This window comes from Xiphophorus hellerii, chromosome 11 (genome assembly GCF_003331165.1).
Source record: "Xiphophorus hellerii strain 12219 chromosome 11, Xiphophorus_hellerii-4.1, whole genome shotgun sequence".
NCBI lineage: Eukaryota > Metazoa > Chordata > Actinopteri > Cyprinodontiformes > Poeciliidae > Xiphophorus > Xiphophorus hellerii.
In genome coordinates this window covers 10,536,444-10,562,990 of record NC_045682.1, presented here as the reverse complement: position 1 = coordinate 10,562,990, position 26,547 = coordinate 10,536,444, and the positions used below count along the sequence as shown (strand labels likewise).

Genomic DNA, 26,547 nt, shown 5'->3' with positions numbered 1-26,547 from the left:
CTGATATTAATTTACCTAAAGAAAATCACAAAAAATCAGTTTGCTTAATTGTTTTATGCTTTCATTTATCAAATAGCAATGAAGCAGGTATTCAGTTGGTTCATTTCTATCTTATCTCAAAATAGGGTGTGGTCAAAAACAAATAAATATGCAAGGGAACAAATATTTTTAAAAGCACAGTAAATGTTAAAAATTTAAGAATGAAAATAAGAAAGAAATCATTTTCTTAAAGGTAAAGAGAAAAAAAAATTATCAAGTTTAAGTCAAGTAAATTTTTTAATTCTTGAAATTAGGATTGTGCAGTCTTGTTGTTTAGCAGCACAAATTGTATTTGTATTTTATAACTGTACTGCTGTAATACAGAACAAAGATGACCCTGTAATGAAACGCAGCATAGGTTATACAAAGGGAAGCAAAAACTCCTGCCTCTCAAAATGGCAAAAAGTCTAATGGAAGCTATGCCATTCATCAGCTTTCATGGCTTGGAGGGAAAACTGCTTGAGAATCTTTCTCAGTGTTATCAGATAGGTGCTGACTCTTCATGGGAGTGGACAGTGATGACTGGACAAATGCTGATCCTTCCACGTTGCCAACATTCAGGACTGAACCTGTAACAAAGGAGGCATAGCAATTTTTCAGCAATTTTGAAGGTTAATTCTTCAACTCTGCAAATTTATGTGGACTAGTTTTACGTAGTTTTACAAGATCGTACCAAAGACTGGTGGGCTTCATAGCTTCTAGTGAACAATGGCAGACAGATTGTTTGATTTCTGAAAAAATCTCAAAAAGGAACGCATCCTATCTCGTGTTGCCTGGTATTTCATAGCAAAGAAATCATGCCATAACTACACTATGTTCGGAATTACACCGCAAAGCTATTTAAAAAATAAAGTTATCTTCAGCTTAGTTAGCACCATAATTCATTTAAACTACTCTGAGAGACGTCAGTCTTGTTGAAAGAAGTTAATGTTTTAAATGCAGGACTCAACGAGATACTTCCCAAATACAACAAGAAACAAATTACACAAAATAGAGACAAAAGCATTAACAAGTTTTTATTAGGAAACCTAGTATGCTATTTGTTAAAGTACGGGCTAAAACATCCTTTTATGTAATATGCAATAAAAGTGACGTTACAACTGGGTTTGCAAAAAGCACCAAATGAGTAAAGGGCTTAGTTTTGTGTGTTTCTCTGAGATGGTCATTCTTTTAAGCTTTTTAATTGGAAAATTCACAAATAATTAGCTGCTTGTGTGCCTTGCGACACACTGGCAACCTGTCCAGGGTGACCCTGCCTCTCGCCCGAAATGTCTCGCTGGAGATAGGCACCAGCACCCCTCCAGACCCCACTAGGGACAAGGGTGTAAAGAAAATGAATTGATGGATAGCTGCCTGTGCCCTGTGTATGCATGTTCATGTCTTACCAATCTTCATAGTAATTTTGTTCAGCATGTCGAGGTAAGGGAGGTAGATGTTTCTGGGTCCGGGTGGAGAGAAACGTATATTTCCATCAAGCCATATTATATTTTCATCAAACAGGCACAGCTGAGACAGAAGGTCAAGAGGTTAACTGTATGTATTTCCCTCCTATCAGTACAATGACAGAATGCATACATAGTGAGCTTCATCTTATTTTATGTGTACCTTCTTTTCCAAGAGTTTCTGTGTCAGTTTGAGAAGTGTTGTGCTTTGTTCTTTTTTCAGGTCACTGAGCAACAACGTGGCTCGAGCAAGAGTCAAAACAGACCCAGGTGGCATACATGTCCGTCCTGACAGGAGATTCACTGCTTTCTAAACAACAGATATAAATATAAGGAGAACCTTAGCTTATCATAGTCCCATTTGATGGACAGAATTTACAGAACCAATAAAGTGAAAGAAAAAAAGAAAACGTGGATGTGATTAATTTGTAGTTTATGCGCTCAAGGTGCATATACCCTAACCCTAAATCCTAGCTATGACTTGCTTAGGTTTTTTTTTTCTTTTAGCCGTGTTGGTGCTAAAATTAAGTGTGGTGTAATAATGAAACTATCAAAACTGGCAACAAGATTGAAAAGAAACAAAAAACCACTAAACAACATGTAAAAGACAGATCAAGTCTATGTCCCAAGTATACATTTTGCTAAGAGATCTGAAGTTAATTAAAAAACTTAGAAGCAGCTAAAAAAGGAAAAAGAATTGAAGAAGAAAAATGGATATTTGAAAAACATAAATAAATGACATTTACTAAAAAAAAAAATTAAAAAAAATTAAAGTTTCTTACAACCAACAAATTCATTATTACAGGTCATTAACATTGCATGACAGTGATGACTTCCTTATCACATGAGTTAACTCTTGTTCTAACACATGCATAAATGTGACTTTTGTCAAGATGCATGCTGTCTACTCATAACGACATAAGTTCTGTATAGTATGCATTAATATGTTGTGAAAAGTGCCCTTAATTATTATTTAAATTTCTAAAAATAGAGAAAACAAACGGTTGCCCCTGTTTGTACCTTCAGCATTGCCATGCACTCATCAATTCTGTTTCTCTGTGCTTCTAATTCTACAGCTTCCACCAGAAACAAAGCTTGATTGTCTTTGTCTCCCCATTGCAGACATTCATCCAGTCCCTGCTGTATCACCTGATATATTTCTTCATTAATGTTCTTACCTTGAAAGACAAAATGCCATTAACACACAAAAAACAAATTAATCATATAGTTCATCTTCTGCTATCATATTGCATATCAGTCATAAGGAGAGATTGATCAATAACATCACTAATTAAGGTTTTCTTATGATTTTTTGAGTATTTATACTCACACTTACGACTCATTTCTGCAATATTATTGTAAAATTAAGAAATTTAATCATGAAACACAAAAAAAAGTCTAAAAGCTTCTAAAACCTGGAAAAAGAGTTGCATTAGCAGGGATGTTAGCAGTCAGGCAGTGGACCAGAGTGAGCCGGCAGCGCAGCCACAGCAAAACTCCAATTCTCTCACGGGCTTCAACGGCCCTGGACATGTCTCTTTGCAGGTTGTCTGGTGCACTGTAGTCCTTGGTGTCCTTAAAACATAAAACACATACTGTTGTTATGGCCCCTGGCCTCTGGAGGCTGTGCAGGCTTCTTTTTGTTATGCAGGTTCAGCTGTGAGGGCACACCTTCCTGATTGGCTGCCTGGAGGCTGCAGGAGAGCAGCCACCCCATTGGACCAGAATTGCAAGCCAATCAGACGTTGATGAGCCTCACCTACTCCCTGTAAAAGGCTCCCAAAACCATTCCTCCAGTAGAGCAGTTTGTAGGGAAAGGGTTTGTTCAGCTGTCCCCCAACTTTGGTGCTTGCAACTGTTTTGGGCAGTTTTGAGCCATTTAAAGACATTTTGAGACATTTTGTTCTTGCTTGTTCTGCAAAGCTGTTTAACTTTGGAATAGTTTGATTTCACAAGCTAAAAGCTCATGTTTGGGAGGCTTGGTGCTCCCTTGGTGTGTGTGTGTGTGTTTTATTTTCCTTTCCCTTTTGGGCTATTTAAGTTTACCTTAGACTTGTTTGGACATTTTGCCGTTTTAATTTGCATTAAACCTTCTTCAGTTTGTTAGACCCCTGTTTTGTGTTAATTGGGTTAAATTGTACTGTGTTTTGGTTTTGTGAAACCATCTTTCTTTGTAATAAATCATTTTACATTCCACTTATTTTCTCTGGACACATCTTTATGTTAGCGCCCCTGAACCCCTAGACCTTGGGGGCGTAACAACTGTAAATAAGTTCTGGGTGATAAAGATTCATTGCAGCACAACAGAAAAATACTCCTATAAAGAAGGAAACTAAGGAGAAAGAAGCAGTATCTAAAAACTGAGAGCTATCCTGAATGTGGTTATACATAGTTATCAAATATAGGAATGTACTTAATTTGTCAGATATTTCTCTTTAATAAGATTTTTGTTATTGGTAAAAAATAAATTTTTAGGGCCTGGTGAATAGTAGGTGAGTATTTTATTTTATTTATATATTGGCATGTAAAAATAAAAAAACTTTCTTATTTTCACCATATATGGATGCATATGCCACTTTACCTGTTTACTTCCAGGAGGGGATGGTGTCACAGTGACAGGAGATGTCTGCAGCAACACCAAAGCTGAAACTGCAGCCTCAGAGCTAGGGGAGAGCAATCAAACATGGCAACATAGAAAACTTATGCAAATACGAAGGATGTAAAGACAAAACAGTTGCCTAAATCCACTTTGAAGTGTGGGTACCTTGGTGCATAGTTTTCTTGCTGCAGACAGAGGTTAGCTTTAAGAAGGTTCAACTCCACCACCAGTTCCAGTTTCTCAGCTTCGCTGCAGGTAAGAGAAGTGAGCTGCTGCGTAGCAGAGGAAATCAAAGTGGAAGCTCCTTCCAATAAAAGAAACTATAAAAGAAGAAAATGACATTTTCACACATGGCCCACCACTTCCTCAGAATCTGTGTTGAAGTGCCAGGAACAGCTAAATACAGAACGGGCCTGCAGCTAGCAAACTCAATAGGATCTACTGGGATAGAACTTATACACTCTTACCTTGATCCTTTCTGGAGATGACTCCCTCTTCAGCTTAGCAAAAGAGACAACTTTCGGTGTCTCTGTTTTAGGGGATGATCCCTCTGTTTCATGTCTCTCCTGCTCATCTTGTGCCATATCCTCTGTATGCACTTCTTGACTTTGTGGGCTAGAAGGGCTAGAATTTTCTTCAGAATCTGAAAAACAATATGTCTTTATGTAAAAAAAAAATACATTTTTATGTACCGTACCTCAGAAGTTACAGTTTAAGGCATATATTCAGCACAAAGTACCATTTCAGCCCTTAACACAATATTCTTTTGCAAACACACTGATGGCAAAACAAAGTTAATAAAGAACAGCTTCTTTCTTACAGACCTGACACAGGACTGCCACGTACAGACTTAGCGATTGCTAAGATTAGTTGAATACGAGCAAGGTTGAATTTGCAGCACAGTGTAGGACCATACAATGTGCAGACCTCTGAAGTAAAGTCACAGTTCACAAGGTCTTCCACAGCCTAATCATAATCATAAACATTACAGATTAGATTAAAAGAAAACAATTTTATTTGACAAATTCTACAGCATTTATAGTTTCTGTTAGAAATTCACTAATCAGCATAAATTTTACATTTATTTTTGTTTCTATTTGAACCCATCCTTAAAAAATGGTGGTTCCAATAAATCATTAAGAGCCAGAAATTAATCTGAGAATAATGCAGATGAGAATAATGCAAAAACTTCTGATAGGTACTGCATTTTTTAACTTGAGGAGAAAAATCCAGTAGAAAGGAAGGACCATATCAACAGTATATTTATCTCGTTTATGCAAGAGTGTAGATAAATATGAATAGATGTATAAATACATCAAAGTGGTTTTAATGAACTGATTTGAAAGTGGAGTCAGAGAAATTGCGTAGTTTACCTCCACATTGTCCGGAAGAGATGCATCGCTGCAGAAAGTATTTACAGGCTGTTTAAAAAGCACAATTACCATTAAAATCAGGTTAGAAAAAACGTATTTCTGTTGTATGAGCACACCTAATCATCACAGAATAGAAAGGTAGTGCTATGGAAAAATGCAGAAATATTAACATATTTCAAATGGATTAAAGAGAAAAGGCAAACTTACTTGTCGATTTGCTGTGGTCATGTGGAGTCCAGATGGAAGAAAAATATCTGCTCCTTGAGTGAATTGAATAGCTTCTGTAATGGCTTCAGTAAACATGCACAACTCTGTAAGAGCACGAACCTGCAGAAAACAACAGTCAGATCAGGTAGCAAAGAAAGATGTTCATGTTTAAAGAGAAGGTAATATCATAACTATTGTATTTTAATTCTTTGAGTACGTTTTATCTGACAGTGTAATTGTTATTATTCCTTCTGCAAGAGCATGTGCCTGTCTAGTGTTATAAGCATCCACTGCAGGAACATTGTGCTGTACTCCTGCTCCAATAGGAGGGTTCAGAGTCATCAAGTTGTCTTTTCCCCTATGATATCTGTGCATACAGAAGTGTTTGCCCTCTCCTCAGACAGAGAGAATGAACAACTTCGCCCTCCCAGCTTACAAGCTTGAATAAATCTCCAAAACCACAGCTTGGTTTGTCATGATAGGGTTCATTTCTCACTGATGATTAACAGAAGAAAAAATTCACAGCAATAACTACGATCCTGACCTTGAGGATCTTGGCTTCAGCTGTGCGCTCTACATCTCTACATACGGGCCCCACAAAGTGGAGGTAAAGGGCTAGAATGGGAAAAAGCTGAAAAAACAGAATTTACCAGTAAAGTCTATTTTTTTTCTGAATTAAAGTTCAAATTGAGGACAAATGTTAATAAATACCGTAATGTAGTAGCCTGTGATGAAGAGCCAATGGCAAACAAAGTGAAGACTTGCTACTGTGGTGTCGACTTGAAGCCTATGGGGCTCAGAAAAGAGGTCAATGCCAGGAAACAGTTCATCCCTAATGCTGTATGAGGAATATTGTAGATCCTTCTGAGGGTGAGCCATGGAGCAATACAGCACACACTAAAGAGTATGAGCAGACACCAGGTCAGAGATGATACAAGAAAAAGAAATTGAGTGACTTGCAAAAGAATTCATAATCATGAAATTTTCATCATTTTGTCACATTACAGAAACAAATTTCAGTGTACTGTAATAATATTCCTGAGACAGATTACCTTAAAGAAATGAGCAGACAGCCGACAACGCTTTGTGCGATTCTTGATATCAGAGGTTGAAATAAACCTGTAAATTAAAACACGCGCCTCAGCAGAAGTGTAGTTTTAATGGGACATTTCTTGCGACACACACAAAACGGCATATCAACATAAAAGTCCAACGTACTGCGCTATCTTTGCAGCGAGCACAGCACCTTGCAAGCATCCCCATATTCCAGCTTTCTTTACAATGTTTTGTGAGAAGCTGCTCTCAAAGTTAACATCGTCCCATTGCTGGATGCCACCTGAGCTCTGGAAGATGCAGTCAAGAGCTTTACGCCAGCAGGAGTGTGCAGCACTAGAGGCAACACAAAACAAGCAGATACCAAAATTACTGAGAGAATGAAAGAAAAATTATGACACAAGAAATGCACACATTCTTATTGATTGGTCCACATAAACCCATTTAAATGTTTTCTAACCTTATGTTTCCAGTATAAAAGTGCAGGTTTCCAATTTCATGCAGAGCTAAAATGTGAAGGGAGTCGTGACCGGTAGCCTCCAGGTCCTCTGAGGAAAATCAAGACAAGCGAAAGGACAGTGAGAACTTCTTAAGCGCCTATATGCCTACACTGTAATTTACACATGATCAAATATGGTTACTTTGTCCTTTCATTCTGCTTCTTTCTAAAAATATACAATAGTAGCAATTATAAGTTCTTACTGATGGAGTTTGTGTAAGCAGCAGCAACAGTTGGTGCACTGTTAAGGCTGACGGGAAGGCTGTAGATAGCGTTTGGAGAACTAAAGTCCTCATCAAGCAGGTCATCAGGGAGGAGGTCCGGAGAGGTAACAACTGCTGGGCTGAATGACACCTGGCTTGCTGGACGGCTGGTACCTCCTCTAGTTCGACAAGTTGGAGTCTGTGGTGCAAAGCCTGAAGAATCACATCAGCAGAGTTTTTACTGCAGAGGAGCATATGCACATGCCCCTGTTGTTTAATAAGCAATAAACTTACAGGGTTGTGTGCATGCTAAAAGCTGCATAATTAATGAACGACTATGCTGGAGGAGTGGAAGACTGGGCGATCTTTTTCCAAGGGCTTCACGAAAAGAGCTCAGGGTGTCTTCCACGACAAGGGGAACGCGCACAAGCGACATAGCGAGGTGCAATTCTGAAACTTCAGTACAAAACATTTTTGCATTGTTTTACATTTTCTATTTATTTTGCACTAAGAAAATTAAAATACCAAAATATTTTTTTGTTGCAAAATAAATATTCTATATGACTCTGTTCAGCACTTTTCTAATGAATGAAGCTTTTTGTCCAATCAAACCTTTCAGTGAAAATGGATCTTTATATAAATGCTTTTTTGCTCCCTTTTTGTGAACGTTCTGTTTCCGTGGAGGGGGTCGATTCCACACACTGAGCAGCTGGTAGCCTGCGTAAGTTCTGTTAGTCATCTACGATGAAAAAAAGGAGGACACAAACAATTCAATGCACACAATACACAACTACTTTGTGTCATCACACAAAGCAAGATGTGATTTCTGTTTTGTGTATGCCCTACTTTCTTCCCAGTGGTGTTCTCTGTCTTGACATGGTGTGGTTGTGGGACTGTAGGTCCTTTAAAAGAAGAAATTCTCTCAAGCAGGTTCCTTTGAGCATGCACCAGCAGAGGAACTATCATCAAGGCGTAACGTTCCCTAGGGACAAATATAAATTCATTTCAAATTTAAAGTCTTCAGTTGCAGGACCAGGTCATAAAATGAAACTGCAAAATGTCTAATAAATCTGTATGAAACACCCTTGCTTTACATGCATTGAGCATAGCATAGTGCAAAAGCATTCATACCACTTGAACCTTTTCACATTTTCACACAATACCACAATCTTCAACATACTTTTTTATTACACATGATAGAATAACACTGCGTAAATGTGGAGTGGAAGGGAAATTATTCATGGTCTCCTGAATTTACACATTTTGATACTGAGTTTTTATGACCATTCTCTGATGCTGAACAGCTCAGACTTAATGAAGCGCATCTAGCTCAGCAACAATTTTGTCAGCTACAATTTTCAAGAACTTTATTTCCATAGATTCTCAGTTGGATTTAGGCCTGGACAATTCTTTTTTTATCTAAATCACTCCACTGTGAGTGTATCTTTGGTGCCGTAGAGCTTTCCAAGTCTCAAGTCTTTGCAAATGTTTTGCAAATCCATTTTCCAAACTACATTGACCAGCTTTCCCGTCCATGCTGAGGAGAAAGGTACCCACAGCATGATACTATCACAACTCTGTTTCTCCCTGGGTATGGTGTGTTCAGGGTGATGTGCAATGCCACAGACAGAACATTGAATCTAGGCCAAAAAGGTAAACCCAGACCCAGAGATCTTCCACATTTTTTCTGTGTGCTACATGGAGTGCATGACTAATACTGATTTAAAATATACATACTTTTGCAAGATACCAGGCACAGTATATAATCTTCTGTATTTTTGAACATTTCTTTTAAAAAATAATAATTATTATTATTATTTATTCACCGTGTGTATGAGTTATATAGTAAGGCAAAGTGTGCCAGGGTCTCCCATTTTTCACAGAATTGAAGCTGCTCAAGAGTGTATAACACCAAAGTTCGAACCCAGCGCAGGTCCACCAGGAAGCAGTCATCGTAGGGGGGTGAGAAGTGGAGACGCGACTCAAGTTCTTCAACATTCACGTCGAGATCATACAAACTCCAAATCTGGTGGGAAGATAATGAAAGAATGTGACAGAAACTCACAAAAATCTTAAATAAAATGTTCATCTGTGTAAGTAGAATTTGGCTGACCTGAAGTTTAGTCAGCATGTCCAGCGTAAAATCTGTGGCTAGCACCAGAAGAGGGGTGAAGATGGCTTGCAGCTCATCAGCTGTGACTGGCGGCAAACTTTTACTTAAAGCACCATTTTGTGCCATTGCAGTAAGCTTGTGGTTTTGGTCCCACACAGATTGACACATGTACTGCAGAGTTGTCCAGTGGTTTCCACGATGGGCCAGTACCTGACAAGATAACAGTTAGGTAGTGTGGAACAAACATAGCAGCCAAACATTCCTGTTTATCGTCGCATCTTGTATACCATTGCTCTGCGAAAATATAAAGCAGCATTTTCAACAGAATTCAGTAGTACATAAGAACTCCTTTCCTGTGTATCTTTATGCTGATCCTCATTCTCATCAGTGATCCCCTTTGCCACAGGGATAACCTTTCTAACAGCTAGAAAAAAGAAGCATCAAGCTATTTAAAAAAATGCCAAGTTATACTTCATTACAGTCTTTTGTTAAGTAATTTTCTCACCCTCCCGTCGTTTCCTCTCTGCTTTTGGAGTCACAATGCCAACCTTACGGTCAGAAGCCTTCTGTAATTCCTCTTTTTTTTCAGAAGAGGGCAGAGAATACTTCCTCATCATGATGCCAGAGTGGGCGAGGGAGAACCAGCAGATATCAATCTGGCTATACCTAAGCAAAGTATGAAAAAAGCAACAAACAAAAAAAAAGCAAAGGAGGCTTCACTGCAACCTGAAATTATTGGTTACAAAATGTACAATATCTTGTTTCAAAAGATAAAATTAAATATTGGCATAATGTTAACAGAAATACAGTGCTGCTCAGAGGAACTTGATCTTGACTGGGAACCTTTCATCCAGATGCCCTTCATTAATCAGATGCATGCCCTGGTAAAATTTTGCTAAATGTGCCGTAGCCATGCAGTAATTAAGGAAAGATCTCTCTGCTCTCTCGTCAGCTATTAAGTTCCTCAGCTGAATCCGCTTCTTGTTGCGTTGCACCACAAAAGACATCAAAAACAGTAAATTCTCCACAATGTTCAGCTCTCTAAAAACACACACACGAAAGTTGTTAGTCCAAACTACTACACTGCAATTTGAGTGTCCTTGACCATCGATATTCACGTACAATACCTGAGAGTTTTCAGATTCTTCAGTAAGCTCTGTGGCAGTTTCTTCCTAAGCTTCCTTCTTAACTCCTCAAACGTGGGCACACTCTGCAGTAAAACACAAAAAAGGCTTTACTGAAAATAAAAAAGCTGTGCAGATGCACAACACATGGCTTAAGTTTTCTATATATTGTTCTTTGAAATGTTTCGAAAATTTTTGCATTATAACAACAAATTCCAACTTAGACTTTCCCTCTATTAGTTGAACACATAAACATGCTTGGACCTTTCATTGGCTTCATGTTTTGGGTTGTTGTCCAGCTAGAGCAGGGATGTCAAACTCATTTTCATTTTGGGCCAAATTAAGATCATCAATGTTCTTAAAGGGCCAAAATGTATTGATAAAACCTGCTAACCAAACTGTTAATATGCAAATAAATTCTTAAAATTAAATTATATTGTAAATCTTTTCAGTCCCTCCAGGATTTCGCGATTGTTTCTGTGGTTTTTTACAACTCAAATCAAAGTGTTTGTGTTACTAATTTAGGAATATTTGTGCTTATGTATGACTTTTTATTACTTGTGGTATCATTATGAATAATTATTTCACATCAACATAAAGTAGCTGTTTAGTAGAAGTAAGAAATATCGCCACCTGCAGGTGGGAGCAAGCAGTCACTTTGATCCAATGTTTTTCAACATTTTTTACCAAAAATCTGCATCAAATTTACAATTATGTATTAGCGTGAAAAACTGCAGGGATTTGTTGATTTTGATTTTGTGTTCATTTCCACGATAATTTGACAGAAACAGGAGGGACTGACTGGTGTAATTTGGCAGAAAATGAAAAAAACTGCTTTGATTTGACTGATAAAAAAATATTTAAGCCCACAGTTATCTTAACTGTGTGTCCCTTTAGAGTCTAGAGGGCCACATAAAAAGCTATGGCGGGCCGGATTTGGCCCACGGGCCTTGAGTTTGACATATGTGAGCTAGAGGGTCAACCTTTGACCTGGTCTTAATTCTTCTGCAAACTTTACAGGTTTTCTTCTAGGATTACTCTGTATTTTGCACCAACTATCTTCCCATCAACTACGATCTGCTTACTTGACCCTGCTGAAGAAAACCCCACCCACAGTATGGTGGTGTATTCAGGGTGAGGTGCCGATAAAGTTCTCTACCAAACATAGTGTTTTGAATGCAGGCCAGAAAGTGAAGCTGAGTGAAACTGAGATCTTCTTGTGCATGTGTCCTCTATCCCCCAAATGGCTTGTGGCAAGAAGAAAAAATAACTTAAGTGCTACAGTTTTCCTGCCACAGTTTAACACTAATACTTGTCTTGTCAACAGATTCTCTCATCTGAGCTATAAAACAGTAGAAGTTATTGGACCACATAAAAACTATGTATTATTTCGCTTTCATTCACAATAATGCACAACTTTATGTATCAAAAATAAAAACTCCAAAAGAAACACATTGAAATTTAGGGTAGTAACATGACAAGATATGAAGAAGATCCTAATGTATGGACACTTTTGCTATGAGCTCTACACATGCTGTACATGTCTAAATATGTGCATTTGTGTGTATTTTATGTTCACCTGAGGTGCTATACTTTTTCTCTGAGTCATCGAACTCTCTCCTTCTTTACTTTTGCTGCTTTCCTGCACAGTTTTTGTGGTTAGTCCCAAAATTTCATCACGTCTGCAAGTGTAGTGAAGAGGAGAAGAATAATCAGTGAAGTACGTTGTAATGACGAGGCTCACTGTAACATAACTATTGACTTAGTAATTACATCAACTTGGAAAGGGGTCACGTCTATTAATTGAAGCATGACGACGAACACATTTAAAGTTGATGTTAAAATGAGTTTTCTTGTCTTGCCTAGATATCTGTGAAGCCTTGAATGTCAGTAAAACAAACCTGGAGAGAGCCTGAAAAATGGCTAGTCCCCAGTCCAGCACCAGTTCTGGACTTCCTTCCTCCAAGGTCCTCCGTAGAAGCAGTGACGCAAACTCAAGAAAGTATTTTTTCCGTTGGAGCTTTATAACTATTTAAAACACACAAAGATCCATCTTGCTTTGAGTGAACGTGACTAATCATTCAATAATAAATTGATTTTATTGAATGAATGAACTGTTAGACAATCAGACAGTAATGTTCCTGTTTTAGGTTGGTTGGTTAGAAAAACCAAACTGACAAGTGGCTGAATAATGAGAGAGATTTTTTTTATGAAATTACTTTAAATTCAGTTAAGATTCTTATGCTTTTAAACAATTTGAGAAAGCACACGTATAAGTAAACACAACATCTGATACCTGAAGTGCCACATTTAAACATGTGCACATATGTAAACACATAATGAGAATTTCCATTTATCATAGGGAACTTACAAAATTGAAGAAAAAAAATTATTTAATGGTTTATTGACAGACTATAAGAAAACATGTGAAGTGCTTCTTATACAGATATGTAAATATCTGGTTTCAATTGTTTGTAAAGATAAGCTACTCACCATTGTCAAAGTTATCCTGCAGTGACAAGCGGGGGAACAGTCGATAAAGAACACCAGGATCTTCAAGGGTAACCCATGCAATCTCTGGAGACATAGACAGCTGTGTTTATAAGAATCATTTTTGACTGAGGTGAACTGAAATGCCCTAGCACATGCTTGAAAAGTTAATTCACATTTTCTATATTTAATTCAGCTCAGGGCTTCGGAAATGGGTAACACAATGCTTAAACATGTATGGGCAGAGCATGCAAAAAAAGTTCCACATATGAATACCAATCCATTAACAACAAACTTTTAACTTTTCAGCTTTTGACACCATTTAATTTTTTTTTTAGATGGACTAAGGTTTTACTAAATATAATCCATCCATTTTTTCTAACACCTTTGTCCCTAGTGGGGTCGGGAGGGGTGCCTATCTCCAGCTCACGTTCCGGGCGAGAGGCGGGATACACCCTGGACAGGTCGCCAGTCTGCAGGTTTTGCTAAATATAATAAAACCTAAATATAAGGTTTTATAATTTAATTTGCTAAGGCTAATTTGAATATATACTCTTCAAAAGGCGATTTTTGTTATTACCATGATCTCTGTTAAGAGCCTCCTCGGATAGAATGCATCTTATGCTCTTCACATGCAGTGCTTTTATCAGCTGGCTCATCTTTCTTTGGCTCTCAGCTGCAGCTATAGCTGCTGCTTTATCCTACACATAGATACATAAAAGCTGAACCGTTCATAAACCACATTTCATATACATACATGCACACATAACTCTAAGTATTATGATAAATGATGAAACAGATCAGTATGTGTCTTGTCTTACATTCCCAGCTTGAAGAATTAGTTTGCCAAATTTAAAATGTGTATCAAAGACCTCCTGGACCAGACTCCGCCCACAATCAAGCACAGCAGCGGCCGACTCATATTTTCTGAATGTTTGCAGTGCCTGTGAGTGCAAGACAGTAAAACATTAACTTTATTGTTGATGAAGATAAAAGTAAACTCAACAGTGAACTCAAGGAAGTAAGTCATCTTTGATAAGGTGCATTGCTAAATGGGTTAATATGGCATGTATGTTCTGTCTTCAGTAAAATATGTTGAAAAAACTGCCTGGTTTCAAGCTGCAAATCTAATTGAATAAGAAAGATATCAAATGAAGGGGGGCATTCTATCCACTACACTTCTACGTTCTTGTTGTGACATAAACATGTTGTTTTCCTCCTTTCCTTTTAGCTTAAAAAAACGTGTTTACACGTGTTTACATTAGTATAGATAGTTAAAAGTAAAATTACCATTAAAAGTTTATTTAGGTTAAAAAATATTTTTTTATTGCCATCAAATGTATCATCTCAGACATTGTGCAGTCAGCAGGTGTGAGGAGAAGATAAAAGTATGGAAGGGATATCAAAACCACCAAAAATATCTCAGGAAGGAAAACTTTCTGAAGATGTTTTGTTTTCACTACATGCAGTTATTTAACTTAACTCATGATGTGTATTGAGAGAAATGGGAGATCCCCAACATTTTGGACTGGTTTAGACTGGGAAATAATGCGACAGCTGTCCTCTGACTGGTGCTCAAATATCCTGCAGCAGTAAATGTACCACAATGTCAAGGTGCAAGCTGCCTTATATAGGCTGACAAGCTTCACCTGTGGGTGTGTCACGCGGCTAACCTAAGACAGAGACAGGGGACTGCACAGGATTCAAAGTTTTGTGTTTGGAAGAAACCCACTTACAGCTAGTCCAAAGGATTTTCCCCGATGGTACCACACTTTTTAAAAACAAACTAAACTAAAAATATAAAACCTGAGCAACCCTATGAAATTGTGTTTTTCCCCTCTTTATTCTCTAATAACCTCATCAATAATTTCAATGTCAGTGCTTACCTTGGAGCTTAACATTTTGCACTTAAACTGCAATCTGAAAATTACAACTCAGTCGGTATATGCACATCTTTAGGGCATGCATGCTACATCAGAACGGGACCTAGTGTTGGCACTGACTGTACTTATTTTCATTATTGTTTATTTCCTTTTCATTGCTTGATGAGATCCGATTAGGTTGCTGTTGGAGAAGTAAAATGCGCTCTAGACCAGGGTTAGAGTTAAGAGTACACCACACACAGAACTGCACATAAACAAACCATTGACAGGTAGTAGGTGATGCAGGAAACCATGTGCAAAAGGAACTCTGAGGAGTTTCCGGTCCATCTTTGCTTCATAAGAGATGAATTATCCTCCAGAACCACTAGACACTTTAATAGCACCTGGGCATTCAAATAGACACACAGTTGTAAATTTAAAAATTATTTTAAATGTACATATAATTTTAGATCATGTTTGCATACTTGCACCACAGGATCGCAAGCAATCTGATGGTAGATCAGAGGGGCCAGCAGCCTGTAGCAGGTAACTACAGCTCGTAATGAAGCCCCACCATCATTCAAATATATCGCCAGGTCCATAGCCAACATCATCCGCTCAGTCTCTGCTAATCTGGCTTCCTTTATACACATAAACAAATGCAATTATTTGTGTGAGCTATTATCCGCAGTATAATTAATATCAGCAATAGAGACATCATGCTTTCCACATGAGGCTGCTGTGTGCTAGAAGACGTGGACATATATACCTGTTCCCAGATAAACGGTCCTCTGTCACCACATGTATCGAAATGGAGAGACGCCTGTTCAATGTTGATTTCTGTCTCAGTGAAAATGGAATTCAGAAACATCTTGCAAATGTTAGGAGAGGTGTGCTGTAGGGTCTCCTTATGCAGCCTTGAAATTGGGGAATTTTAACAAGTTCATTAGAATTTTAAAAAAGGCTAAATTGAGAAAAAGTGAACTATGTATGTTTCCATCCTCACCCACTGGAAGCAAATCTGTTGTGTTTGCTGTTGGATGAACTGTCTGGATCTATGTATTGACTCCACAGTTTCCTGCAGGCTCTTTTAGCTACAGCGTGCTGCCTTGTTTCAAATGCCACCTGGGAGAGAAGGCAACAAAGATACATGAACATGAACATGTATGCCTTATGTTTCTTTGTCTCCTTGGTAAAGTTTATGTTTGTGTACGTAATTTACCTCAGCCAAGTGAGCCCATGTGGAAAGCACTGGGGTGGGCAAGCATGCCAGCACCGGTAATGATGTATCCCCTATAGAGTTGCCCACCAGCTGCCCCTTGCTGTCATAGGCTGCTACAGCAAAGACATACTTCTGGTTGGACTGCAGACCGTCTACCCTGAGCAAACACTCACCAGAAACCACTGGCACCTACAACATAAATTGAAGTGCTGCATGAATTATGTAGATAAAAGTATTGGTAATTTCAAACACTGTGCCTTTCAAAACTAAACGGTACCATATTCCCAGTTCCTGGTAAACTGCATTCACCAAGGCGGACTTTAGGGTTGACACCCTGGACTGTTCGCCCACAAAGCTGATACCAGCTCACCTAAAGAAAGGGAAATAATAAGGGACAGGAAAACATAGATTGTGTGGAAAAATTAGCTCAATATAAGCAAATCTCACCCGTTTTTTCAAGTCATACTCAGCAGGAGCAAAAGTAATGGAGTGGTCAGTTCGTGAGATTAGCATTGGTGGAGGTGGAGCTTTTTCACCTTCATCATGTTCTGCTTTGTGCTTTTTTTCGTTGACATTCCTAACAGTGGCCATATATGTTTTCATCTCCTCCAGCTCTGCTTTTTCTACCAGGACTAGAGCTTCCTAAAGAGAGCACATGAACACCCTAGTTGAACACCTATTATACATTATTGAATAACGTTTGTTTCTGTCATCATCAAAACATCAAGCTAAATATGAAAAGAAAAAAGTATTCATTTTAACTGTATGGAACGTGCCTGGATTTTACATTAATGCCCCTTGCATCTGTTTATGGGCAACTACATTGCTGTATATTTTAATAATATTTGCCACATAGAGCAAAAAATGTCTGTTTTCTTGTAACACATTAAGTCATGTTCACTAAATTAGATGAGTTCTGATGAAGCTCGGTTGTCAGATTAAATGTACCTTTTGAAAATAACAACCTTAAGCAGGAGTTAAACATATGTTCAATGAAGCCCATATTTCTGAATTAAAATGTTTTTTTTTCATACAGAAATGTGCTCTGATTCAATATTGCAAATTTAAATGGTATGTTTTATTAACTGTAGGTTGAAAAATTATCATAATTTACAGAAATCAAGATTTGAAAAGATAAGTTTGTGTGTAGTTAATCGATACCAGGTTTCACTTCCTCAATTACTTACTCAATCACTGAAATAGTGTTTCAGTATTATATAATTTATTGAATATGACTAGTTTCATTTGATTCGTTTAACTTCAAAGATAAAACAAACTGATTCTGAACTTAATAAGTTTCAACACACAAGATAATTTGCAGAAGGCATTTCTATATGTTCAGATAAATCTATAGTTTATGCAATTGTAGATTAAAAGGCACCGAACCATTTTTCCCACAAAACAGATTTAAATTTTAAATGGAAAATTAGTTTTATAATTACATGCACATGTGAGACTATATAAAGCATGTTAAGTATAAATGTTTTACCTCGAGGAGACTTCTGATCTTGCTGCTTTCACCTGGCTCCCCTTTACTGTGCTCCGCCGATGCTTTCTGCATCATTAAATGAGCTTTGGACAGATTATTTTTCTTGATCCGATGCAGCAAATCAGACTCTTTAACTGAAAAAATAAAAAACAAAGCTTCAGCAAAGTCCTTTATTTTTGAATTTGCACATTATTAATAACATTTAAAGGATAGGGACATTTTAGCTTATGGTAATGAGCACTATGTATACTGTATTAAAGCAGCGAATCAAACCTTCATTTAGCAGCATTAGTTTGACAGAAGCCTTGTGGTAGATGATATCTAGCCCTAGATGAAAATCCTGGGCCAGTATAAACAAATTTTTGGACTCTACGTCCTGATGGTCTTCAGTTTTTGACTCTCCCTTAGTCTCCTTTTCTTCTTCAACTTTTACAGTGATTTTATTTGTCCCATTTTGCTCTTCTGCTGGTGTAAAGGATGGATTACCGGGATGTAGGGACTTACATTTCTAGCAGAAAAAAAAGGATTTGTTTATTGAATTTTCACAATTCAATTGGAAATTATGCATTAAGAAGTAAAAGCTTTATGTAACTTTGCATTACAAGAAAGATCACCTGCTTACCTGCATGCAGGCAGTGTCAGTGATGGCTGAGCGATCTTGTGGAATCAGTGCAGAGACACCCTTTGACAAAGCATCAAGACCCTTCTCTGTCACTTCACACACCTTCTTTAGTAGATTTGTGTTTGACTCCTAAAAAAGTAGAACTTTAATGTATTTTATTGATATTTCATGTTCTGTACAAACACAAAGAAAATGATGTTCAGAGAAAATAAAATAAGAGTATTCAAAAACGACAATAACCACTTGGTTTGGAAGTTGACTATTTACTAAATAGAAACCACCTGTCTGTAATTTGATCTTACAATAAATACAGCAAACGTGTAAAAGAAGATGCTCTGGTTCTGTCGAATAATCTTTAATGTAATGTAATCTTTTAGCCAACGTATAATTCACACGGTGTGTCAGAAATTTTAAAGGGACAGTATTATGTATTTTATAATTTGTCATATTGTGCTATTTTATAGCAAAATAAAGTAACTATGTGACCTTCAGTTGTTATAAAAAAATGATATATATATCAAATATGGCTTAAAAGAAATTTGATGCATTGAAATTGGGTCTTTGTCTCTTCAAAAACTCTGCCTACAGGAAATTATTACAACACCGCTCCTGAAAAAGATGATGATAAAAACACGGAAACAACAACATTTTACATGGAATCCAAGTGAATGGGAGAAAGCCCAGAATGTACTGTAAGCAGAATTTAAATCAAGTGCAGGAATGCAATGGCCAGGCAAAGTGCGGTGCAGTTCCAGAAGAAAACCTATCAGAGACTGCAAAAACCTTACAAATGTAGGTTCAGATTACAGCTGGTTGTAATCTGAACCTACATGTCAGATTGTATGGTAAAAAAAAAACAGATTACATAACCCATAATAACGTGTTAAATTGACATAGACAAAAGCACTTTTCAAATTTGCACTTCTAAAAAGATAAAACTATTTTGTCTCAATCTACCACATAAAATCCTTGTCTTTTTGTATTGTAATTTAAGTCATTCACACACCTTAAGAAGAGAAAAGGAGCTTTGCTTCATGTCCTCAGATCTTCCACAAACTGTCGTAAAGAAATAAAAAAGTATCTCAGGCAGAGTCTGTAAGACATTACATGTTCCTGTGTTTATGACACAGAGGCATTTCTCACCTGATCCCTCTGCTTGATTAATACGGCCAAGTACTCTCTCAACATGTTCACCCAACATGTGGATCATCTCTGCCACCATAATGCAGTCAACATTGGCCAGCTCACAGATAATGGCCACATCACACAGTACAGAGAGACACCACAGCAACTGCCAACATGTTCACAAGAAACATAAAAACAAGAAAGCAGACTAGTGGATCCTCCCTTTTCTACAATGTCGAAATTATTAATTGACTTCTTTTACATATAAACTTGGCTTTTTAAGCAATATTTCCTGGAGAAAACAAACCTTGTCATAACACTGTAGCTTCTGTTGATCATTAACAGAGTCTTGGATTTCCAGGTAATGACTTTGCATGATATGTTTTAGTCTTTTCCAAAGAAATACCAAAATATCAAAAACAAGGTCTGGATTAGGCCTCAGTTCCTGTAGAAAACATGCATGAACAGGATATCTGTAACATGTAATTCTAAAAATCCATCCTCTGAGTACTTCTTCAGTCTGGTGTCTAAGAACATCCAAATGCAACAATAAATTAAACACACAACATGGAAACTTACAGGATCAGGGCCAAAAACACACAGATGCAGGGTGTCGACCATGCCAACAAGCTCATCGCTCACGGCGGACAAGAATTTTTGCCTGTCTGTGAAAAAGTTTGAAGAAAAACAGAAACAAAAAATAACCATATTTTAATGCAATAATAGGTGTAAAACCAATAAAGGTCATGGTTAACAATCCAGAGTATGTATGTGACAACATTTTGTCAGTAACCTTGAGTAAAAATAGCATGGTTTCACGATACCATGATATAAACAGGACAACTAAAAACAGAAATATATCAAATCATCTAACAGCTGTTTTTTAAAACAAACAAAAAAAGCTATAAATATTCAAACTGCTGCAAACATAAAAGAGAATATCCTTTACTACAGTTAAGATGTCATATTTATATAATCTATAGCATGTTATGTATTTAATTTTTCTAACATTTTTTATTTTATTAGTTGCTGGATTTTGCTACACAGTATTCTATACTTCACTGCTTGCTGTTCCATTTTTTACAAAAGCTGAATTTTTATTTTCTTTTCTATGCTAACCGGCAGTGCTAAGCAATGGGTGGGGGAAGGTTTAGTTATTTGTTTCTAAAAACTCTTAACTGACTAATGCCTTTTCCAGTATAAGGTTTCTAGTCAATATTATAGTTAAATACTGCTCAACAAAATATTTTAGTCTATTCTTAAATAAAATTTAAACAAAGTCTCCTTAATGAGTATTAAAGTAATGTAAACGATAATGCATTTATAGCCATAAATAATAAAAGTGCTAATGACCTACATAATAGCTTTATTATTACCATCTCTTTTGTCCTCTTTAGTATTGTCTCTCTGAGAGTACAGCAGGTTGCTGTAACTGTAGAGTAAGGTGAGCTCACGTTCTGCCTTCCTAAAAGGCGGACCTTCCGCACCCTGATGCAGAGAGAAGTTATGCACACAAACTCATTTGAAAACACAGAACAGGATCTGAATGAAGGTCCTTTTTTATTTCTTTAAGGAATAAACATTGACACCGGTTTGTGTTATTTGCGTCCGAAATAAGTTTTCTTTTTTACGTCAAAGAAGGACACCTTCTATAAAAATGGATACAGAACACAGGAAAAAGGAAAAACTCAAAATGTTTCGCCACGCATTCATATAAATATAGATAACAGCAAATATCTTCAGAGGTACTTACAGACAAAATATGCAACATCTCCTTGGTGAGTTCTGAGAATGCTTCTGGCTGCTTGTACTTAAACAACAGTTTGATGAATCTCACTGCAGACGTAATCTGTATTTTATTCTCACCTGGAGAAACAAAATTTCACATCTCTTGATTCTAACTATTACAGTTAGTGCTTTAGTTAAACTATGGGTGTAAAGCTACATTTTGGGTGAGAATTGTCCTTTGGAGAGAGGGCAAATATCTATCAGTGCTTAATTATATATTTTTAAAAATGCAAAAAAATAAATAAGAAAAATATGACAGAAAAATATATTGGACTTTATTATGAAAGTGCATATAGTACATTACATAAACACATACCGGTAATTACAATCGTCACTGTAAATGACTATGATATTGCAGACACTGACTGCAATCAGTATCTGCAATATTGTGATTGTGAAAGACTGGGAGTAAATGTGTGGTTATGTTAGGTGGTTATATTAGTTTAAGTGTCATTCATTCAACTCAGTGCAAATTTGAATAAAATATGAAAAGCTGACTGAACTCTAATTTCCCTTAAAATCCATATCAGACCTTTTTCTGCCAGCTGGCTGGTACCTTCTGGTACATCCTTTGGAATGTCATTAGAAGAACCTTACATTATTACTTCTTCAATATGATCATTTTTAAAACCTTGGTATTCCTTGCATATAACCATCTTATGCTTACGTATTATGTTGATCAAGAAATATACTTGATGATGCAGACTTACCTTCTGTTGCTAGATCCACTAGAGTGGATTCTGTTGTCAGTACGTTAGGACAAATACTCTGGTAATCGTCAGACTTTTGTTCACCGGTACTTGTGCCTCCTTAGCAAACATTAACATGAGAAAAAGTCATTTCCCAGTCAGGCCTTCACACCCCCACAATACAAGGTTATCATGTATATATTTTACAACACCTCTAGATTTCATTACATCGCCGTTAAAAATGTAGTAGGTTGGCGCATTTGTTGCACTAACCAGACAAAATACTCATGCCAGCAGAGAGGAGCTCGATGATCATCTCAAGCAGCTCTGGCTCATCGGGTAGCTTTATTTCCAGTGGACGTGTGTGGCTTTCCCAAAGTGCCTCTGAAATGGCTAAAAATTGTCCTGCAGTGCAGTCAAACTGGTTAACCAGCATCTGCTCTGTTGGGGTACGAGGCCATGGGATCTGGGGGAGAGGCAGACTTTACTTGCTGTGTTTTGTCCAGTGTAGGAGTTATACAAAGATTTCTGCATAGAGCTCTGCAACTTAAACATTTAAAATCCAACAAAAGAAGTACTTAATAACAGCTCGACATGATGGCAAACATTTCATAAAATTAAAACGCCTTAGAGGACTTGCAAGAAATATGACTGTTAGCAAAGTACTCAAGAAGTGCTACATTTCACTCAAAGATTAGATTTAACATTGTGGTCGGTATCACAATGTCCATGTACATGATATTACATTGGGGATATCTTTGAGGGTGCTTTTGTTTTTGGTTCTTAGCGTGTTTTTAAGTTTTCTGCTTTCGAAGACTGTCCTCTTGAACACCAGAACACCAAGCTAAAAGTGGGAAAAAAAGAAAATAGTCTTAATTTAAACTGCATGACTCAAGCTTGTATAAGTGTCTTTTCTGTGTAGAATTTCAACACAATGACAGCATCGCTACATATTTAAAACATTTACTCATTATACATTTCTTCCACATACTTTTTCATACAATCATTCAATTATAATATATGTTCTGAGGCTCATTAGTCAGATGAAAAACTTTAAGTGGGTATTAAACATAATTTTCATGAAGCTAACATTTTAAAAACTGTATTAGTTTCATGTAATATTCTAATGTTAAATGCAAAAAAATCATCATAATTAACAGAAATAAAAACTTAAAAGTGGTCTGAGTGTAATCAATCTATGGAATGTGTTCCAGTCAAAGAATTGAGTTACTGAAAGAAACATTTCAGTAATATTCACCATAGCATACCTAATGTAGTTTACTGAATATGATCTCATCACAGCCAAATCCAAAGAATAAAAAAATAAATTAAAAAAAATCACTTAAATAGAACCTGTTTGACAACATGAATTAGGATAAAAGATCTCAAAAGCAACACATACTCTGATATTAGAAAATTCAAAAACATTAGTCTGAGTTTAACAGAGGTTACAAAGCCATTTGTAAGGATGGAGGACTTCGCTATTGTGTGATTTTTTTATCCACAATTGGGGAAGATGTGAAAAATCGCTGAATTAAACCAACTCTCTGAAGATAAGTGGGCTAAAATTTCACTCAATTGATCGAAAAGACTGCACTTTGCACTTAATCGGGTTATTTTTGTGTGATGGTAACATCTGCCTGATTATTTGAAACATTTAAATAAGCCAAAAATGCTAAAACATAAGGAATCTGGAAGGGACCAAACATTGCTTCAATATGTCATAGTCTGCTTACCTTCAGAGACGCTGTTCTGTAAGCTTTCTGAGTTAATGCATTAGTGCATTCAGCCTCGTCTTCCAGGTTAGCCATGTCATTTATTTTTCCAAGAGCTCTCTTAGCAAAATCCTGAAAGCAGTAAAAATAATAGATTTGTGAAAAGGGAGGATTATGCTTTCAGGCACACTTCTATTATCTTACCTAAATTTCTAACCAACAATTAATTTTACAATTATGCTTTTGTCATTTCACTTTGGGATCAATAAAGTATTTTTGAATTTGAATATAATGTACTATAAGGGGTAAATTGTAAAGGTAGCGTATTTAAGATCAATTCATGAGTAGTTTTTTTATGTGAATGTTTGACTGGATGCAAACGTCTTTCACCTCTGCTTGCAGTTCAGCCTGGTTGTCATAGTAACACTGGCAGACTGAACAGTAGAGTGCGACAATAAGTGGCAGATATCTGGGTGTCATCAAAGGGATGGACAGCTCCAAACTGATACTCGCCCACAGAAGGTACTCCAGAGCCTGAATAGGAGCATAAATAATCCTGTTAGGTGTCATAAATAGGGATGCATTTATATGCAGGGATGCATTTATATGCATGCTGTAGATGTGAAAGAGAATAAGTTGGTAGCGACTCAATTATTTTTGCAGACCTTTTTCAATTATAATTTCAACATTATACTGTAGGTTTTATCATAATTCACATCTGGTCTATCAGGTTATTTCCTCCCAAAATCCATTTTATCATATCTGTGTTGAGCATCTCTGAAATCAGATGCTGTGTTGAGCATCTGACTTCAGATGAAATGTATGAAAAATCATATGTTTTCCATATGAAACATATGATTCATATGTTTCAGATGAATCATATGAAGAAATAGTAGAGAGTCTATGAATGTAAAAGCACCTGCTCACTGCAATTCATAGACATCAGGTAACGGCAGATGTTGTAAATGGACAATGAACCTAGGATAGATGAGAAAGTAAATGTGTTATAGAGTATGGAAATAATTCTGAAACACAACCTGCAAAATAGTTTTGCATATTTTATGTAATAGAGCAGCACAAAGGGGTGAATCATTGTGAAACAGAAGGTAATTGACATATGATTTTCAAACATATTAACAAATTAAAAGAAAATCTGACAAAAGTGTGATGTGCTTTTGTATATATAGTGAAAACCAAAGAACACAATAGACAGGTTAATGTAAAAGCTACAGAGTTTTAAAGCAGGGTTAGGTTAGAAAACAATATGAAAGCTACAGATATCTTACAAAGCACTGTTTAATCCATCATACAAAATGGAAAGATCATAATATAAATGCAAATCTACCAAAATGACAGGTCAAGCAATAATTACAGAATCAATCTAGGGCAACTGGTGGAGCTCGCTTATTTAGCAAGAAAAAATGGCCAAAAGACCGCCTCTACATAGGCAGATCTGGTAGAGACATATTATAAAACGCGTACATTTCTAACTTCAGTAAAAAGTAGAAAATAAAAAAACATTATGATCCTTTAACACTACTTTTTGTTGGTTTACCCTCCCAAGAGTTATTCATATTTATGTAATATTCAATACTAGATACAGGTTATTACCTATAATCTGATTTTTTAAAGACAAAAATATTTTGGCAACTTGTTAATTTATCTTTTCTTATAAGCTGAAACCAGATAACTAGTTGACTTTACAAACCATTATATATGAGCCAGGAGAGATGCTCATGTTGCTGGAATGCCTGCATCATGATCCTAATGAAGTTCAGCACTTTCAGCAGTGTGGAGAGTCCCTTCTGGCTGAGGATGCTGCGCTTTTTCTCTTCCTCAAAGATACATATGGCACAACCAAACATCGCACGCGTCTGGGTGCACAGAAAAATACACACTTGTTAATATTTTGTGTACTTGTATACTTGTGTACTTGTCTAAAAAAAAATGCATTTGTCTGTATACCTTTATTGTAAAGGTGCCTTGTTCCAGTTCAAATCCTTCAGGGAAAAAGCAAGCCATAAAGTGGTCCACATCTGTAATGTCAGTTATTTGCACTGAGCTCAACTGCAGCAGGCTGAGACCGTAGCCCAGCCACAGAGCCAGCTGGTACAGCTAGAAACAAAGAGAGTACGGGTAAAATCTGAAATGTCAGATGCATATTTGTCAGCTTCAAATAGTTTTGGATGAGACACTGTGTTGCTGTTAACATCCACATGTTTGGTGTGCAATATCATGCACACCTAAAATGGTCTGTTGACTGACAACGTTATGAGGCAATAATGACTTTGACGATGGTGCAAAACAGCAGCAGGATTACAGCATAAATAACTGTTATTTATTAAGGTACCTTATATTCACAAAGGATATCTGCAACCTGCAACACGTGCTCCTGGTAAAACCTCTCTGGTATTCGTTGTTTGTACTCTTTCCGTATTTTCATAAGTAGTTCAATCCTAAAAACAAAAGTATGTTGAAATATGTCTTGAGAATCTGACAAAGAAAAGAGGCTCCTCTGTCTGCCTCCAAGTGTACCACTGCTTTGGAGGAAAAAAAAAAGTGCTAAATGTTAGCAGTATAACATTAACAGGGTTTTTTTGTGAATAAACGTAAATGACGAGACAATCAGGTGCGTAACGTCATCATACTTTACCACTTTCTTACCCTTTAGCATAAGAGCTGTTGTCGCGCTTCGTCGTCGAAGTGACTTGTTTCATAATCTTTAAAAATGATTCCGTGTCGCGTCTAAAACATGAAAGGACAGGATTTTTTTCGTCCAGTTCGCCATAATATGTAGCCGGTAGGTCCATTTCTGTAGATAGAAAAGCATTTGAAGCAGCTGTGAACAAATTTTGAACAAACTCCTTCTCGCGGCAGCAATGTTAGGCACGTC

At 36.8% G+C, this 26,547-nt stretch overlaps 1 protein-coding gene across 1 annotated transcript; it reads right to left on the bottom strand.

The window, feature by feature from the left end:
• Positions 1-35: 35 nt before the first annotated feature.
• On the bottom strand, positions 36-26,547 carry cfap54 (cilia and flagella associated 54). The gene is made up of 57 exons (XM_032576716.1): positions 26,319-26,547; positions 26,005-26,110; positions 25,620-25,769; positions 25,363-25,528; positions 24,574-24,632; positions 24,045-24,188; positions 23,676-23,786; positions 22,685-22,783; positions 22,213-22,405; positions 21,961-22,059; positions 21,216-21,328; positions 20,839-20,950; positions 20,042-20,127; positions 19,770-19,907; positions 19,481-19,628; positions 19,344-19,393; positions 18,338-18,466; positions 17,989-18,223; positions 17,716-17,849; positions 16,674-16,868; positions 16,504-16,596; positions 16,227-16,415; positions 16,011-16,129; positions 15,774-15,921; positions 15,490-15,645; positions 15,286-15,408; positions 13,964-14,086; positions 13,723-13,843; positions 13,146-13,229; positions 12,554-12,680; positions 12,232-12,334; positions 10,656-10,738; positions 10,372-10,569; positions 10,034-10,194; positions 9,816-9,952; positions 9,529-9,738; positions 9,242-9,441; positions 8,262-8,397; positions 8,028-8,154; positions 7,710-7,871; positions 7,416-7,628; positions 7,174-7,261; positions 6,879-7,049; positions 6,713-6,779; positions 6,372-6,557; positions 6,205-6,291; positions 5,661-5,780; positions 5,454-5,501; positions 4,905-5,046; positions 4,548-4,723; positions 4,246-4,400; positions 4,063-4,144; positions 2,897-3,056; positions 2,502-2,659; positions 1,645-1,791; positions 1,425-1,545; positions 36-608 (listed from the first exon to the last, which is right to left on the bottom strand). The coding sequence occupies exons 1-57, from the start codon at positions 26,462-26,464 to the stop codon at positions 469-471; spliced, it is 7,674 nt and encodes a 2,557-aa protein (XP_032432607.1). The 5' UTR covers positions 26,465-26,547; the 3' UTR covers positions 36-468.

Excerpts from the sequence above, each read along its gene's own strand:
- cfap54 (XM_032576716.1), bottom strand. The coding sequence starts at position 26,464 with ATGGACCTACCGGCTACATATTATGGCGAACTGGACGAAAAAAATCCT. Across the intron at positions 24,189-24,573 it reads CTATGAATTGCAGTGAGCAG|GCTCTGGAGTACCTTCTGTG; the intron begins GTGCTTTTACAT and ends GCTCCTATTCAG. Across the intron at positions 13,230-13,722 it reads GGCTCTTAACAGAGATCATG|AGATTGCATGGGTTACCCTT; the intron begins GTAATAACAAAA and ends CTATGTCTCCAG.